The sequence below is a fragment of the Sinohyriopsis cumingii genome, chromosome 2 (genome assembly GCF_028554795.1).
Source record: "Sinohyriopsis cumingii isolate HCF-2022 chromosome 2, ASM2855479v2, whole genome shotgun sequence".
NCBI lineage: Eukaryota > Metazoa > Mollusca > Bivalvia > Unionida > Unionidae > Sinohyriopsis > Sinohyriopsis cumingii.
In genome coordinates, this window is record NC_142962.1 from 46,453,297 (window position 1) to 46,467,381 (window position 14,085).

Sequence of the window (14,085 nt, forward strand, 5' to 3'; positions counted from 1 at the left end):
CGAATGTATCATTGTGCTTAATTTTACTACCTACAAACTCGTTAAGTTTTCGAATGTATCTGATACATCCCTAATTGTTGTTGCTGTTGTTGGGTTTAACGCCATTTTCCAGCACACAGTAGGCTATGCATGGCGGCCAGTATTAATGGGGAGGAAGAACTCGGGAAAATCCCGGGAAGAACCACCGACCCACGAGAAGCTACTGGCAAGCTTTCTCACATATCCACATTGGCCGAATCCTAGACTCCAACCCACGCGTACATGAAACATACAGAGAAGGAACGACAAAACGATTTGTCCAGCAGTGACCAACTTTAGACCTGTAACCTACCTATCAATACTGGTGATAGAGAATTACTGGCATTATTGCAAAAATGGTATAGGACTATCCAGATAGAAACGAACTACTCGCAGCAGAGCGGGAAAGCTATTTTCTAGGTCGAAGAGGAAAAAGGACAATTTGTCAGTCGATATAATGGGACTTTGAAGCTGCAAAAGGCGCTAAAGGAACCATCCATGGACTGACTTTAAGAAGGCGTGTGGCATTATACACAAGTCGTGGATCCTTGTCTTAGCATCTGTTTATAGCCTGAAGCAAACAAAGTCGTTGCAAATATCGCCATGTTACAGAACGCAACTGACGATACAAGGCAATACACATGGAGATATCAAGATCTGATCGAGTTCTTTTGCATCCCTTCTGCAGAGGAAACAGGAATATTGTCATACAAGAACAATTTCTTCAAACCAGCATTTCACATGGTCACTTGTGCTAATCCATTTGTAACATTTTATTCATTTTTTTTTTTTTGCTTCTCTTTGTCCCTGTTTCTTTTGGAGTTTCCTCATAAGGGCTGAATATTTCTGAGCGGTGTAACCATACTGGTAACTGCAATTCCCTCCATTCAATCCCATGCTATTCTTCAAACTTTGGGTCTCATTGGTGGAATTCAAATGAAATTGGGTCCTTTCTGCATGTTCACAGAATGAAGTGTTCCACATAACAGAATTCTGGTGGACATGAACTTATGCAGCAGTCTTCTCATCTCTGAAAACAAAATTACCTAATTCATAATGACCCCCGGGGCTTTTCACCACATATGGAATTTTGAATTTTAGGTTGTAACATTATGATTTTTGTCGGATATTTTAATTGCATATATATTAACTGAATTTTGTACAAAGTTTTATTACAGGCAGAATACAAGATTTTTTTACTATATCTACATGGTTATACGTTTTTTTCCTTGTCCCTAATTTCAAGCTAATTATTTTAATTTCATCTGCAGTACCAATATAAATTACATGCATCTTTATGATCTGAATTACTCTTTTGTTTCAGATGGAAATGAAAATGATTTTAATTATTTACTCTTTTGTTTCAGATGGAAATGAACAATGATCTTAATTATTTACTCTTTTGTTTCAGATGGAAATGAACAATGATTTTAATTATTTACTCTTTTGTTTCAGATGGAAATGAAAACTACTCCACCTGAACTTTGGGTGCTTCTAAGGAAGCTGTAGTACAGCTTCCATGGAATTGTCTTCAGGCTACTGAACACTGCCTCAAGCTATCTGTCCAAGGTAAAACAATCAAGCTATCTGTCCAAGGTAAAACAATCAAGCTATCTGTCCAAGGTAAAACAATCAAGCCATCTGTCCAAGGTAAAACAATCAAGCCATCTGTCCAAGGTAAAACAATCAAGCTATCTGTCCAAGGTAAAACAATCAAGCTATCTGTCCAAGGTAAAACAATCAAGCCTTCTTAGTTTTCTCTTGTTTCCTCTTATTTCTCTTTTTTAGAACTTATTACTGGCAATCACACTTTTTCCAGTTGTTGACACTCTTGAGGTAACTGTACTTGTAACTTTTCCTTGGCATTTTTCTGTATTTTATTTGCTAGAAATTCATTTAAAATAAGTAACGTAATAGCTATGATTTAATGACAGAGTGACTTAATAGCTATGATTTACTGACAGAGTGACTTAATGGCTATGATTTACTGACAGAGTGATTCAATGGCTATGATATGCTGACAGAGTGACTTAATGGCTATGATTTATTTACAGAGTGACTCAATGGCTATGATTTACTGACAGAGTGACTTAATAGCTATGATATACTGACAGAGTGACTTAATGGCTATGATTTACTGACAGAGTGACTCAATGGCTATGATCTACTGACAGAGTGACTTAATGGCTATGATTTACTGACAGTGACTTAATGGCTATGACTTACTGACAGAGTGACTCAATAGCTATGATATACTGACAGAGTGACTTAATGGCTATGATATGCTGACAGAGTGACTTAATGGCTATGATTTATTTACAGAGTGACTCAATGGCTATGATTTACTGACAGAGTGACTTAATAGCTATGATATACTGACAGAGTGACTTAATGGCTATGATATACTGACAGAGTGACTTAATGGCTATGATTTATTTACAGAGTGACTCAATGGCTATGATTTACTGACAGAGTGACCTAATGGCTGATTTTATTCACTACACAAGGGAGAAAAGCTTTTGATTAACATTACAGATGGGATAAGGGAGGTTGCCATGAGGGCAGTGATCCCATCCATTTGCAGTCAGTAAACAGTATTTATTGTGGGTGAGGGTCATTTTTTAGATTATTATTATAGCTTTGCTTGCACTTTTAACACCATTATTGCCTATCTCATGCTTTGGAAATAAGAACTGAGTTCCTGTCCCCAAGGACATGCTGGGACAGCTGAACCAGACTGGATAAAATGTTGAATGCTTATATTTTTTATTCAGACTGTGTTATGTCAATCAGTCCCTGCTATTATGATGTGTCTACTAAACGATGTCTTATTTATGGTAAGACTGGTACATTAGTGTGTTGATGTTTACCCAGCTATTATATAATATGACAATGTCATTTATCCCATGTCACCAAAGTAAAGTCTAAATAAGTGCTGATATAAATAAAACACAAAACATAATTAAAACGATTCATTTTATTCAAACAAGATTTGTTACTAAAGCACAAACATGTAAAAATCAGTTGAACTAGCAACTTGACCTTTCCATGCAAGTTGATATAGGTTTTAGCTTAGTATATTATAATGCTGTTTTTGAGAAATGAGACCAAGTAAATGTGTTACTTATACAGTCTAAAGTTATATTAAAGATTAAAATCAAAGTTGCCTATAACAGGATAAATTGTGCAAGCCTACAGGTGGTGGCAGGGGTGATAGGTGGGGAGCTAAACATGTATGGGACAATGGATTAAAAATAAACAGGGTATGAATCATATTTGTCTGTTTTAAATGCAATGGAGTACAAGGACATGTTACAGTCTACTATTTCACAGCAACCTGTTTGTTTGTAATCCTATCTACTGATTTTAGATATCATCAATGCACAAAACTGAGTAAGTTCATTCACCGATTTATAATTTCTAACATAAAATGTTGCTAGGGGTCCCAAACATTGTCAGCTTGTTGCCATTTCAAATTAAACAGGAGTTTTGTTAACAATACTCTTGCCATATTTGCTTGGGCCAGTCATAAGTTCCTCCTATTTATTTGTCAATTTTGGTTTAGAAATATTAAAATTAGACATTACAAATATTGGATGCAGATGACACACTTTTTACTGAAATAAACTATTCTGGAAATCAGAAATAGACAGCGAGCAGTTTATCTGCATGTTTGCATTGGGAGATTCCATTTGTGTTGAATCACTAAAAAGCTGACAGTGTTATGTCCCCCTTGGTGACAATCAGGTTAGAAATTACAAATAAATTAATGAAATAACAAAAGTTGTGTGCATTCTTTTATATCCTTAATGCTTTTCATTTTTAAAATCAGTACACGAGTACAAACAAAAAATGTTATTTTTGTCATAAACTATTACACTGATTATTGTTACAGTATGTTATTTTTCTATCATAAACTATTACACTGACTACTGTTACAATAAGTTATTTTTCTGTCATTAAATATTACACTGACTTTTGTCAATGTAAATTATTTTCCTGTCATAAGCTATAACACTAGCTATTATTACAGTAAATTATTTTCCTGTCTTTTCTACAGTATATTTATGATAATTAAATTTGCAGGGTCTTCCTCTCAGCATCTAGTTTTTACCTGTATCATAATAAATTTAGTCTCCTTGCTGACACAAATCATACCAATATTCCAAACTTAATGGTATATTTTTAACCTTACACATAAGCAAACACAACATTTTATGCATCTAACTTGCAATCCTTATTTAAAACATTGTGTTTTAATTACATCATATTAGTATCACATGTGTACGATGAAAAACCACATACTTACCTTCTCATACCAAAATATATCATGATTATGATGATCATGGCAGCAGCTGCCATAAAAATCAAAGGCAAAAATTTATGATTTATCCAAACTAATGAACAAATTGCATCAACATACCACTGTAACATTATTTCTAAAATATCTATATATAGTGTCCTTTGAGTACAGAATTAGCACATACGATCATAGTAACAATACCATCAAGCAATGTTAAAACATAATACAAAAAGCAAGTAAAGCAAACAATAAATCTATAAAGCTGAAACGAAGATTTATTTTGTCCAAGTTCTGCTCATTCTTCACAGATATGACAAACCTCATATTTCCATTGATTCTTCAATCTCTCTAGTCCTCATCAGATGATGATGAGGTTGAGGATTTGCCTTCTGTTGCTACAACAACAGATGACCCTGTGATCTTGACACCATAGTGACCTGCCCAGCCCTTTGTGTCTTTGCCACCATGAGTGTACTCGATGAACCTGACACCTGGACCATAGTCACTGAATAAATGGGAGGCCTGAGGAGGAAACAAAATATTACTGCTAGGTACATAGTAACATTTGGTGTTATTTAAGTCAGTTGACATCATCTGAAAATAAATGCATGCAGAAGAAGACATTAATGAACTTGTAATTTATTGCCGTATCCATTTTAGTGCCAATACACAACAACCATTTGACACTGAGAAATTAAATCTTGTAGGCAACATAGATGCACAAGTACATTTAGATAACCTAATTACATTATCATGAATTTAATCCTTTTTCTGGCTGTTTTTGTCAATTATTTTGACTTGTTTTAGCACAGTTATGATCTATGCAAATTCAATTTGGTGACAATGTTTATAAACACATGTAGATGGCCTGGATATATTTTCATGCTACTTAGCATGTGCAACAAGCACTCAAGGGGCTGTCTTTAAGTGGTCTTTATCAGCAGGGCTCTTTATATACAGGTATGTAGATATGTACATTGAACAGTGCAAGAGAAACTGACCTTAATGTAAAACTTGACCTCAATCAGTTACTAAGAGATGTCCAGAAACCCAATCACATTACTCTACTACCAGAAGTGCATGGTAAAATGCAAGTACAACTCTAACTAAAGGAAGCAGGAACAACAGGCCACCATGATCTGATGTTTGCAGAGCTGTGTTGTAACCACATAGATTTATTCGATCACAAAGGTACATGACTATGAAAAACACTGCACAAGAAACTGACCAAAAAATCTGATATGCTAATAAAACAAAGATAGCCAAGAGTAACCAATACATGCCCATTCATATTTATGGTGGGACATAACAAAGAGTGAGTTTAATTTCACACCTATAAGCACGATGTTGTGACACAGTGCTAAGAAGCAATGGATTGTGTAGCTTATTAATTATATCAGCTGGACCAAAGCATTCCAAATTTTTATACTGCATAATTATTAATATTTTAAACATTACAGTGACCTGAATTATTTTTGTACGGAAAGAAGACCAGGCTTAGTCTGGCTACAGTCCATTGTTCAAGTCTTCATCAGTCTAACTAAATAATATTGTCACTAGTGATGTGATTGGACATCAAAACTCAAGTGATAAATTACCTGGTACCAGTCTGTTTCAGGCTCTTTTGTGTCGCTGAACTCCCATTTATCAATTTCATCTTTTGAGTCATTCAGAAGTCTTACTTTGATATTGTACTCACACCCACAGTCATTTCGAGCAGCATACCTAGATAAAGATAATTTTAGGTTTGTTAATGAGCACACAAACTTAGTGGATACAACAGCCTTGTATGAGAGGGATAATTTTGTAAATGAGCACACAAACTCAGTGGATACAACAGCCTTGTATTAGAGGGACAATTTTGTAAATGAGCACACAAACTTAGTGGATATAACAGCCTTGTATTAGAGGGATAATTTTGTTAATGAGCACACAAACTTAATGGATACAACAGCCTTGTATGAGAGGGATAATTTTGGTAATGAGCACACAGACTTAGTGGATACAATAGCCTTATATTAGAGGGACAATTTTGGTCATGAGCACACAAACTTAGTGGATATAACAGCCTTGTATGAGAGGGATAATTTTAGTAATGAGCACACAGCCTTAGTGGACACAATAGCCTTATATTAGAGGGACAATTTTGGTAATGAGCACACAAACTTAGTGGATATAACAGCCTTGTATTAGAGGGACAATTTTGGTAATGAGCACACAAACTTAGTGGATATAACAGCCTTGTATTAGAGGGATAATTTTGTAAATGAGCACACAAACTCAGTGGATACAACAGCCTTGTATTAGAGGGACAATTTTGTAAATGAGCACACAAACTCAGTGGATACAATAGCCTTATATCAGAGGGACAAATTTGGTAATGAGCACACAAACTTAGTGGATATAACAGCCTTGTGTTAGAGGGACAATTTTGGTAATGAGCACACAAACTTAATGGATACAACAGCCTTGTATGAGAGGGATAATTTTGTAAATGAGCACACAAACTCAGTGGATACAACAGCTTTGTATTAGAGGGACAATTTTGTAAATGAGCACACAAACTTAGTGGATATAACAGCCTTGTATTAGAGGGATAATTTTGTTAATGAGCACACAAACTTAATGGATACAACAGCCTTGTATTAGAGGGATAATTTTTTTAATGAGCACACAAACTTAGTGGATACAACAGTCTTGTATTTGAGGGATAATTTTGGTAATGAGCACACAAACTTAGTGGATATAACAGCCTTGTATGAGAGGGATAATTTTGTTAATGAGCACACAAACTTAGTGGATACAACAGCCTTGTATGAGAGGGATAATTTTGGTAATGAGCACACAGACTTAGTGGATACAATAGCCTTATGTTAGAGGGACAATTTTGGTCATGAGCACACAAACTTAGTGGATATAACAGCCTTGTATGAGAGGGATAATTTTGGTAATGAGCACACAGCCTTAGTGGATACAATAGCCTTATATTAGAGGGACAATTTTGGTAATGAGCACACAAACTTAGTGGATATAACAGCCTTGTATTAGAGGGACAATTTTGGTCATGAGCACACAAACTTAGTGGATATAACAGCCTTGTATTAGAGGGATAATTTTGTAAATGAGCACACAAACTCAGTGGATACAATAGCCTTATATCAGAGGGACAATTTTGGTAATGAGCACACAAACTTAGTGGATATAACAGCCTTGTATTAGAGGGACAATTTTGGTCATGAGCACACAAACTTAGTGGATACAACAGCCTTGTATGAGAGGGATAATTTTGTAAATGAGCACACAAACTCAGTGGATACAACAGCCTGGTATTAGAGGGACAATTTTGTAAATGAGCACACAAACTTAGTGGATATAACAGCCTTGTATTAGAGGGATAATTTTGTTAATGAGCACACAAACTTAATGGATACAACAGCCTTGTATTAGAGGGATAATTTTTTTAATGAGCACACAAACTTGGTGGATACAACAGTCTTGTATTAGAGGGATAATTTTGGTAATGAGCACACAAACTTAGTGGATATAACAGCCTTGTATGAGAGGGATAATTTTGTAAATGAGCACACAAACTTGGTGGATACAACAGTCTTGTATTTGAGGGATAATTTTGGTAATGAGCACACAAACTTAGTGGATATAACAGCCTTGTATGAGAGGGATAATTTTGTTAATGAGCACACAAACTTAGTGGATATAACAGCCTTGTATTAGAGGGACAATTTTGGTAATGAGCACACAAACTTAGTGGATATAACAGCCTTGTATGAGAGGGACAATTTTGGTAATGAGCACACAAACTTAGTGGATATAACAGCCTTGTATGAGAGGGATAATTTTGTAAATGAGCATACAAACTCAGTGGATACAACAGCCTTGTATTAGAGGGATAATTTTGTTAATGAGCACACAGACTTAGTGGATACAATAGCCTTATATTAGAGGGACAATTTTGGTAATGAGCATGAAGGTTAAGGATTGTAATGATTTGACTGTAGCAAAGTGATGTATCAATGGAGGTGGTGAAAAGGATGTTAGCAGAAGGAAAATTATTACTGACATCTTCATACCATGACAAATAAAATTCTTATCTCCATTCTAACTCATTTAAATATTTTGTCTAAAGCTGTCAAATTATACAGTAAATTATCTTTCTTCAAGAATATTTACTCAATCACACTAACATTAGAGCATTATTTCTGCAACCTCTTGAATCCAGCCCTGCCTGAAAGAAAAAAATATGAATGAATCCTGTCTATACATCATGTAGTCAATGAAAAATAGCATCTGTGCCAAAATAACCTCTTTCAGACATCATTATAATTACCTCCACTTGCCACCACAAGATGACCACCCATATATCAAATGTTATTCAATTTAATCTTGCAAGAAACATCAATGTGGATGCTCTTGTTTGAGTGATTTCTTCGTAGTATTTAGATTGGTTCTCCAAGAAACATAATTTACTACAAAATCTCCTTTCCCTATCGAACACACTTCCTGATCACATTAATGCTAGGTAAACAGAAAATGGATGAGCATCCAGCCTCCACCATGGATACCCATCAAGGAATTCATGTATGAAGGATCAAACCACCTCTTGAAAATAAAAGCAGCACATCCCGGAGGCATATGACATCTCTACACAAGCAACAAAAGTTTTCTTTCCAAGAAAATCCAGCAAAAGCTATAAACCCACACCTGCCATCCAAGGGCTCTGGTGATTGCCTGGACTCAGCAGATTCAATTCTGTTATCCACGATGGTAAATTTAGACGACAGAACATTAAAAGGTCGATTGTGCATGCCATCTGTTCATTTCAGTCATATCATGGATCGAAACATGTTGAGTTTGAATGCAAGCCTCACAGACATGGCTCAAATTTCATGTCCTGAAATTTCCATAAAATGTAGCTGACTTTGTGAAATGTCACTGTAAGCTCAGTACACTTCAGCCAATAAGTCAAGGGTTTGGTTAAGCCAGGGGGAGGGGGTATGTCACACTTCTCAGTCTTTAGTGGAAGGACGAGACAATGGTTGAACCTCACAACTGTTTTCCGTGTTTTTCAGGTAGTGCCTGAGAGCACTGACAGGGTCTTACATGGATGCTTCTCTTTATGTATTAGTCACGGAGACCAAACGAATAAAGACATTCTGACTGCCTGTAGATGGCGAACTGTTCTTGATTATGAAGCAAGGTTGCATCATTAGGACAACTGAACTATCATATCAGAACTGTGCACAGTTCGGATCTACCGAAAAGGCATGCAATTCACTCACTGTGTAGGCTGAAGTTAGGGATATCAAAAAACATCTTTGGTAAGATAGCAGTTTCAGTGACATTATCAACAAGGACTAGGACATGTCTGAGTTGAGCCAGGGCACAGCAAAGGGCAGATTTCATTTCAAGAACAAGGTGAGTGACCAGGGCTAATTCAGGCTGAAATTAACAGCAAGTCTAAATGTAACAGGATGAAGGTGATTTGGAATAGGATTTAGCAAAGATATTCAAAGCAATTTTTGGAACGAGATGTTTATTTATAATGTAAGTGAATGATGAATAAATCTGACACCTTATTCATGCACATAAAGTCCAACAATGGAAAATCATATCATTCCTGAATGGAACTAATCAGAAAATGTCAGAAAACTTCAATCAGGAATCAAATAAGAATCAACATATGGAACTGATAAACAAATATGACTGATAAATGGATCTATCACCAAGGATGATCAGGTTATAGAATTCATACAAAACTATTAACCATACATGATTCTATCACCAATGATGATCAGGGTACAGAATTCATACAAAACTTGAACCATATATGATTCTATCACCAGTGAAGATCAGGGAATAAAATTCATACAAAACTATGAACCGTATATAGTTTGTCGACAAGTAAGATGTATGCATAATTGATTTTCGCTCCTATAATGATATCAGATTATTAATTTTACCCATATAGTGATACTAAACAATATTGATTCAAGAATGGAACATATGTATCATGTGGAATCCAGTTCAAAATCATGATGTGTTTCTAGTTCCACAGCTCTTGTCAAATGACCAATGCATGACACACCACACCCAATCAACCGAAGGATCCCTCAAAAGTCTCCTTGTTCCTTGCTGAACTTTTGGTACCTCACTGTGAGTACACCAATACCCTCCACCGAGTCAACCTGACCATCAAACCCAGCATCTGGGTTACATGAAACCATCAAAACAGCCCAAGATCTGAAGATTGCTTCCATAAAGTGGACAGCTTCCTGACAAAACTCATTATACTGTGACAATACAGTGAGAGTTTACTCTATACTCTCTTCAAATGGAAGTCCAGGCATTTCAAACTTAACTTTATAAGTAACCTAGTTGTGGTTAAAATCCACAGCCAGAGAACTTGAGGTTATTGTGTTTCTCACTGCAAACATTCTCACTTAAAGTACTTTGCATGTGCAATAATGAGCAAACCAAGCTCAGCATTTTTAAATTGCTATGGTTAAAAATAAACCACCTTGGGTAACATTGTATGCAGCAATGAAGCCTAAACACATTTATGTTCATATATTTTGACATTCATTAGACACAATTCAGTGACAATGACAGATCCTCTCACATGAAGCTGGAATGTGTCATATAGCTATAACCCTCCATAGCAACAGGATTAAAATTCCTTGAAAAGTCAGTGAAGACAGCAAGCTGAGAGACTGAGACTTGCAGAGGAACAATGCTACAGCCATTTAACCAGGCCATGAAAATCCACTTTTCCTCATATGCAGTCAGAGTGGGTAGCTGCTAGCTCATAGGATCCTCTCTTTTAGTGAAGGGTAGAATTCCCTTGTGTGCAAGGTTTTCCTGAAAAAAGCCAGGCATATTTTGATAGGGATGGAAAATGTGCAGTGGGGCTTCTTGAATAGGTTGGCTGTCATTAGAATTTTCTTCATATTTCACATTTTTCCATGTGATAATTCAATGAAGGTGAAATAATATCATCCAGTATGGCAGCAGAGAACATCTTATGAATAATAAATAAGTTCCAGAATTTTCAGTAATGTCAAGAAAACATGTCAAATTTCTGTAGAAATTAACCATTACAACTTCATCATGTAGATCTAGCATAGCCCGATACATTTTTAACTGGAATGAATATATATATATATATATACACACATACACACACACACTAAACCTCTGCATGCTATGAACATTAGACACAGTTGCTCATCATTTTCCTTACATGGTGCCATTTAAAGAAAATAGGCATGTGACATAAATAGCCAATCAGATGTTATACAGCTCACTGACCAAAGAAAGTGAAACTGGCAGCTTAGCATGTGTTGAGCAGCAAGTGTCAGGAGAACATTGGAATTATGGAATAAATTCATGGTGTCTGGATAAAAACCAAAACATGATGCAAGTACTTTACAGTACAGAAGATAAGACTATCATATTTCTTAACAGTATTATGAATTTATTCAGTGTCCAAAAATCACTGAATTGAATTTTACAAATTAAAACATCTTAATTATAAATATTAACTTTTTAGAGCACAAATGTGCAGCTCAGTAACCATCTGAATGAAAAAACAACCAAACAAAATGCTTTTATCCATTACAATGTATTAGGTGAGGTTGGATGTTTATATACTTTTTTTAAAAACAAATCCAGATTCTGTCTTCAGCCCAGAAAATCTGACATAGCGACACACTGCAATGTATCAATTTCCATTAAATAATATCTTTATTTAGATTCACGGCAGCTTTAGGTAGATGTATATCGTATGTCTTTCCCATCTGCAAAGACACAAGCAAATCTATTTTGCTTACATAGGGGTGGTCTGGTTTAGATAAGTTCAAAAAAAATTCTTCAGGTGGTAAGATCATTTTAAGAATATCAAAACTATGAATGTTTACTGCAAAATATACATTGACTGTGGAATTAAAAGAGAAAATAATATACCTTTATTTCTGAAAGCACACATACATGTACACACACTTGTGAGTAATTTACTAAAAACACTGTTCCTTTTGTGTTGTCTGCTTAATACAGCTGGAGTCTGAATTCTGTCAAAAAGTTATGAAATCACAACAGTTGTTACTAAAGCAAAACTGTATACAAATAAAGCAAGTATTAATCTTAAAACTATCAGAGACAGGAATAAAGGTCAAAGACATCTTAAAAATTATGTTACTGGTTTTTATGAACCCTAATATCTCAGGACCTGGTTAAGTTAATGATTTGTTTTACACTCTTGCTGTAATTTAGATAACCAGGTTTGGCTGTATATGATATGGATTGTATGTCAGTAATATTATCATACTAACCACCTAGAGACATGCATGCCTGAGCTTAACACAAAAGCTGTTGGAAAGACCATACAGCTCACCTGTGAAGTTGTCTTCTAGGATTGTTCAAGATGATACAAAAAGGCCATTCCATAAAACGTTACTCAACATTTAGAGTAATTGATGTTACTCCACATTTAGAAATATTTCTTGAAAGGTACAGTTGCAGCCTTCTGATTGGTAAGACAGTATTGTAGTAAGATTTTGATGTCCAGTAAAGTTTTATAATGGAATGGCCCAATCAAATTCCATAAGGATGCCAAGCAGATGCTGGAGGTACTGGCAGCATAAATATATCAAGCCTACGACTGGAGGGTCAGTTGGAAAAACAAACTTTAACACCTAGAATTGCCTGACTGAACAATGCTGACAGTATCAACATCATATGGTATTTAGCACAAGTCCTTTGTCCTTTGTAGATGCTTGCTGAATTGCTGACTCCACACACCTGACAAATCTGATGTTAGCACACTGCAAACAAACAATTACCACTACTACAGTTGACAGTATGCATGAGTTACTTCCAAAAAGTCTAACTAAATGCTTTATCATAATCACCTAACATTTTGGGGCAGCTCCAAAATTTTGCCAATTGGAACTATATAACATTGTTATGACTGTATGGTCTTAAACTAAATGACAGAAATGAGTGACAACAAGTTTTGTAAAATTCAACAAAATAATTTATTTCCCAAGAATAGAAAATGAAAATTTAAAAACAATTTATAGTATTGTGAATTAAAGCCAAAACAGTCCTAAAAGTTTTATTACAAGTCCAAATGTATAAATTTCCAACTGAAACAAATAAGTTCCAATACTGAATGTGTTGATGTGCCTCTAGTCTCCAATGTGGTAATGTGCCAATGGCCTGAAGTGTGATGATGTGCTAAAAGACTTTTGATGTATCACAATGATATAGTCCAAAAATGTCCTGTCTGAATTCACTCTAATTCCAAATTAATATTCCAGTCCAAGAATTTTACTGATGAGCACTTTGTATTTCCAGTAAATAATAATTTGAATAAATAATTCCACCCAAATTAAAAATTGAACACAACAATAAAACTGATTGTGCATCAAGACTGTAAGGCAAGATGAGTAATTTCATAATTTTTCAAGTAAACAACATTACATAAAAACTTAAGCAAAATAGTTGAGCCAGGATGAGGAATTTCATATCTAGAACATTCTAAGTTGTCAACAAGATCAAGTCTATTACTACAATTATGGTAAAGAAAATTGGGAAACATCAGATACAACAGGTTTATCCATGGGGGAATTCCAATGTCCAAAACTCAGATTAAGATAAATGTTTGATAATGATTGTAATATTCAATGTACAATCACAGAGAAATAACAGCAATTTATTATGCTGTTTAGAAAATCAATATCCCAAGT

At 35.2% G+C, this 14,085-nt stretch overlaps 1 protein-coding gene across 1 annotated transcript in view; it reads right to left on the reverse strand.

Moving 5' to 3' along the window:
* Positions 1–2,980: 2,980 nt before the first annotated feature.
* LOC149804765 (uncharacterized) overlaps positions 2,981–14,085 on the reverse strand; it is a 67,519-nt gene continuing 56,414 nt past the window's right edge. Inside the window, exons 10-11 of the mRNA XM_089944149.1 lie at positions 5,920–6,046; positions 2,981–4,843 (exon numbers count right to left, since the gene is read on the reverse strand). Of these exons, the coding sequence (XP_089800275.1) occupies positions 4,670–4,843; positions 5,920–6,046 (301 nt within the window). The 3' untranslated portion in view covers positions 2,981–4,669. The remainder of the gene's footprint in view (positions 4,844–5,919; positions 6,047–14,085) is intronic.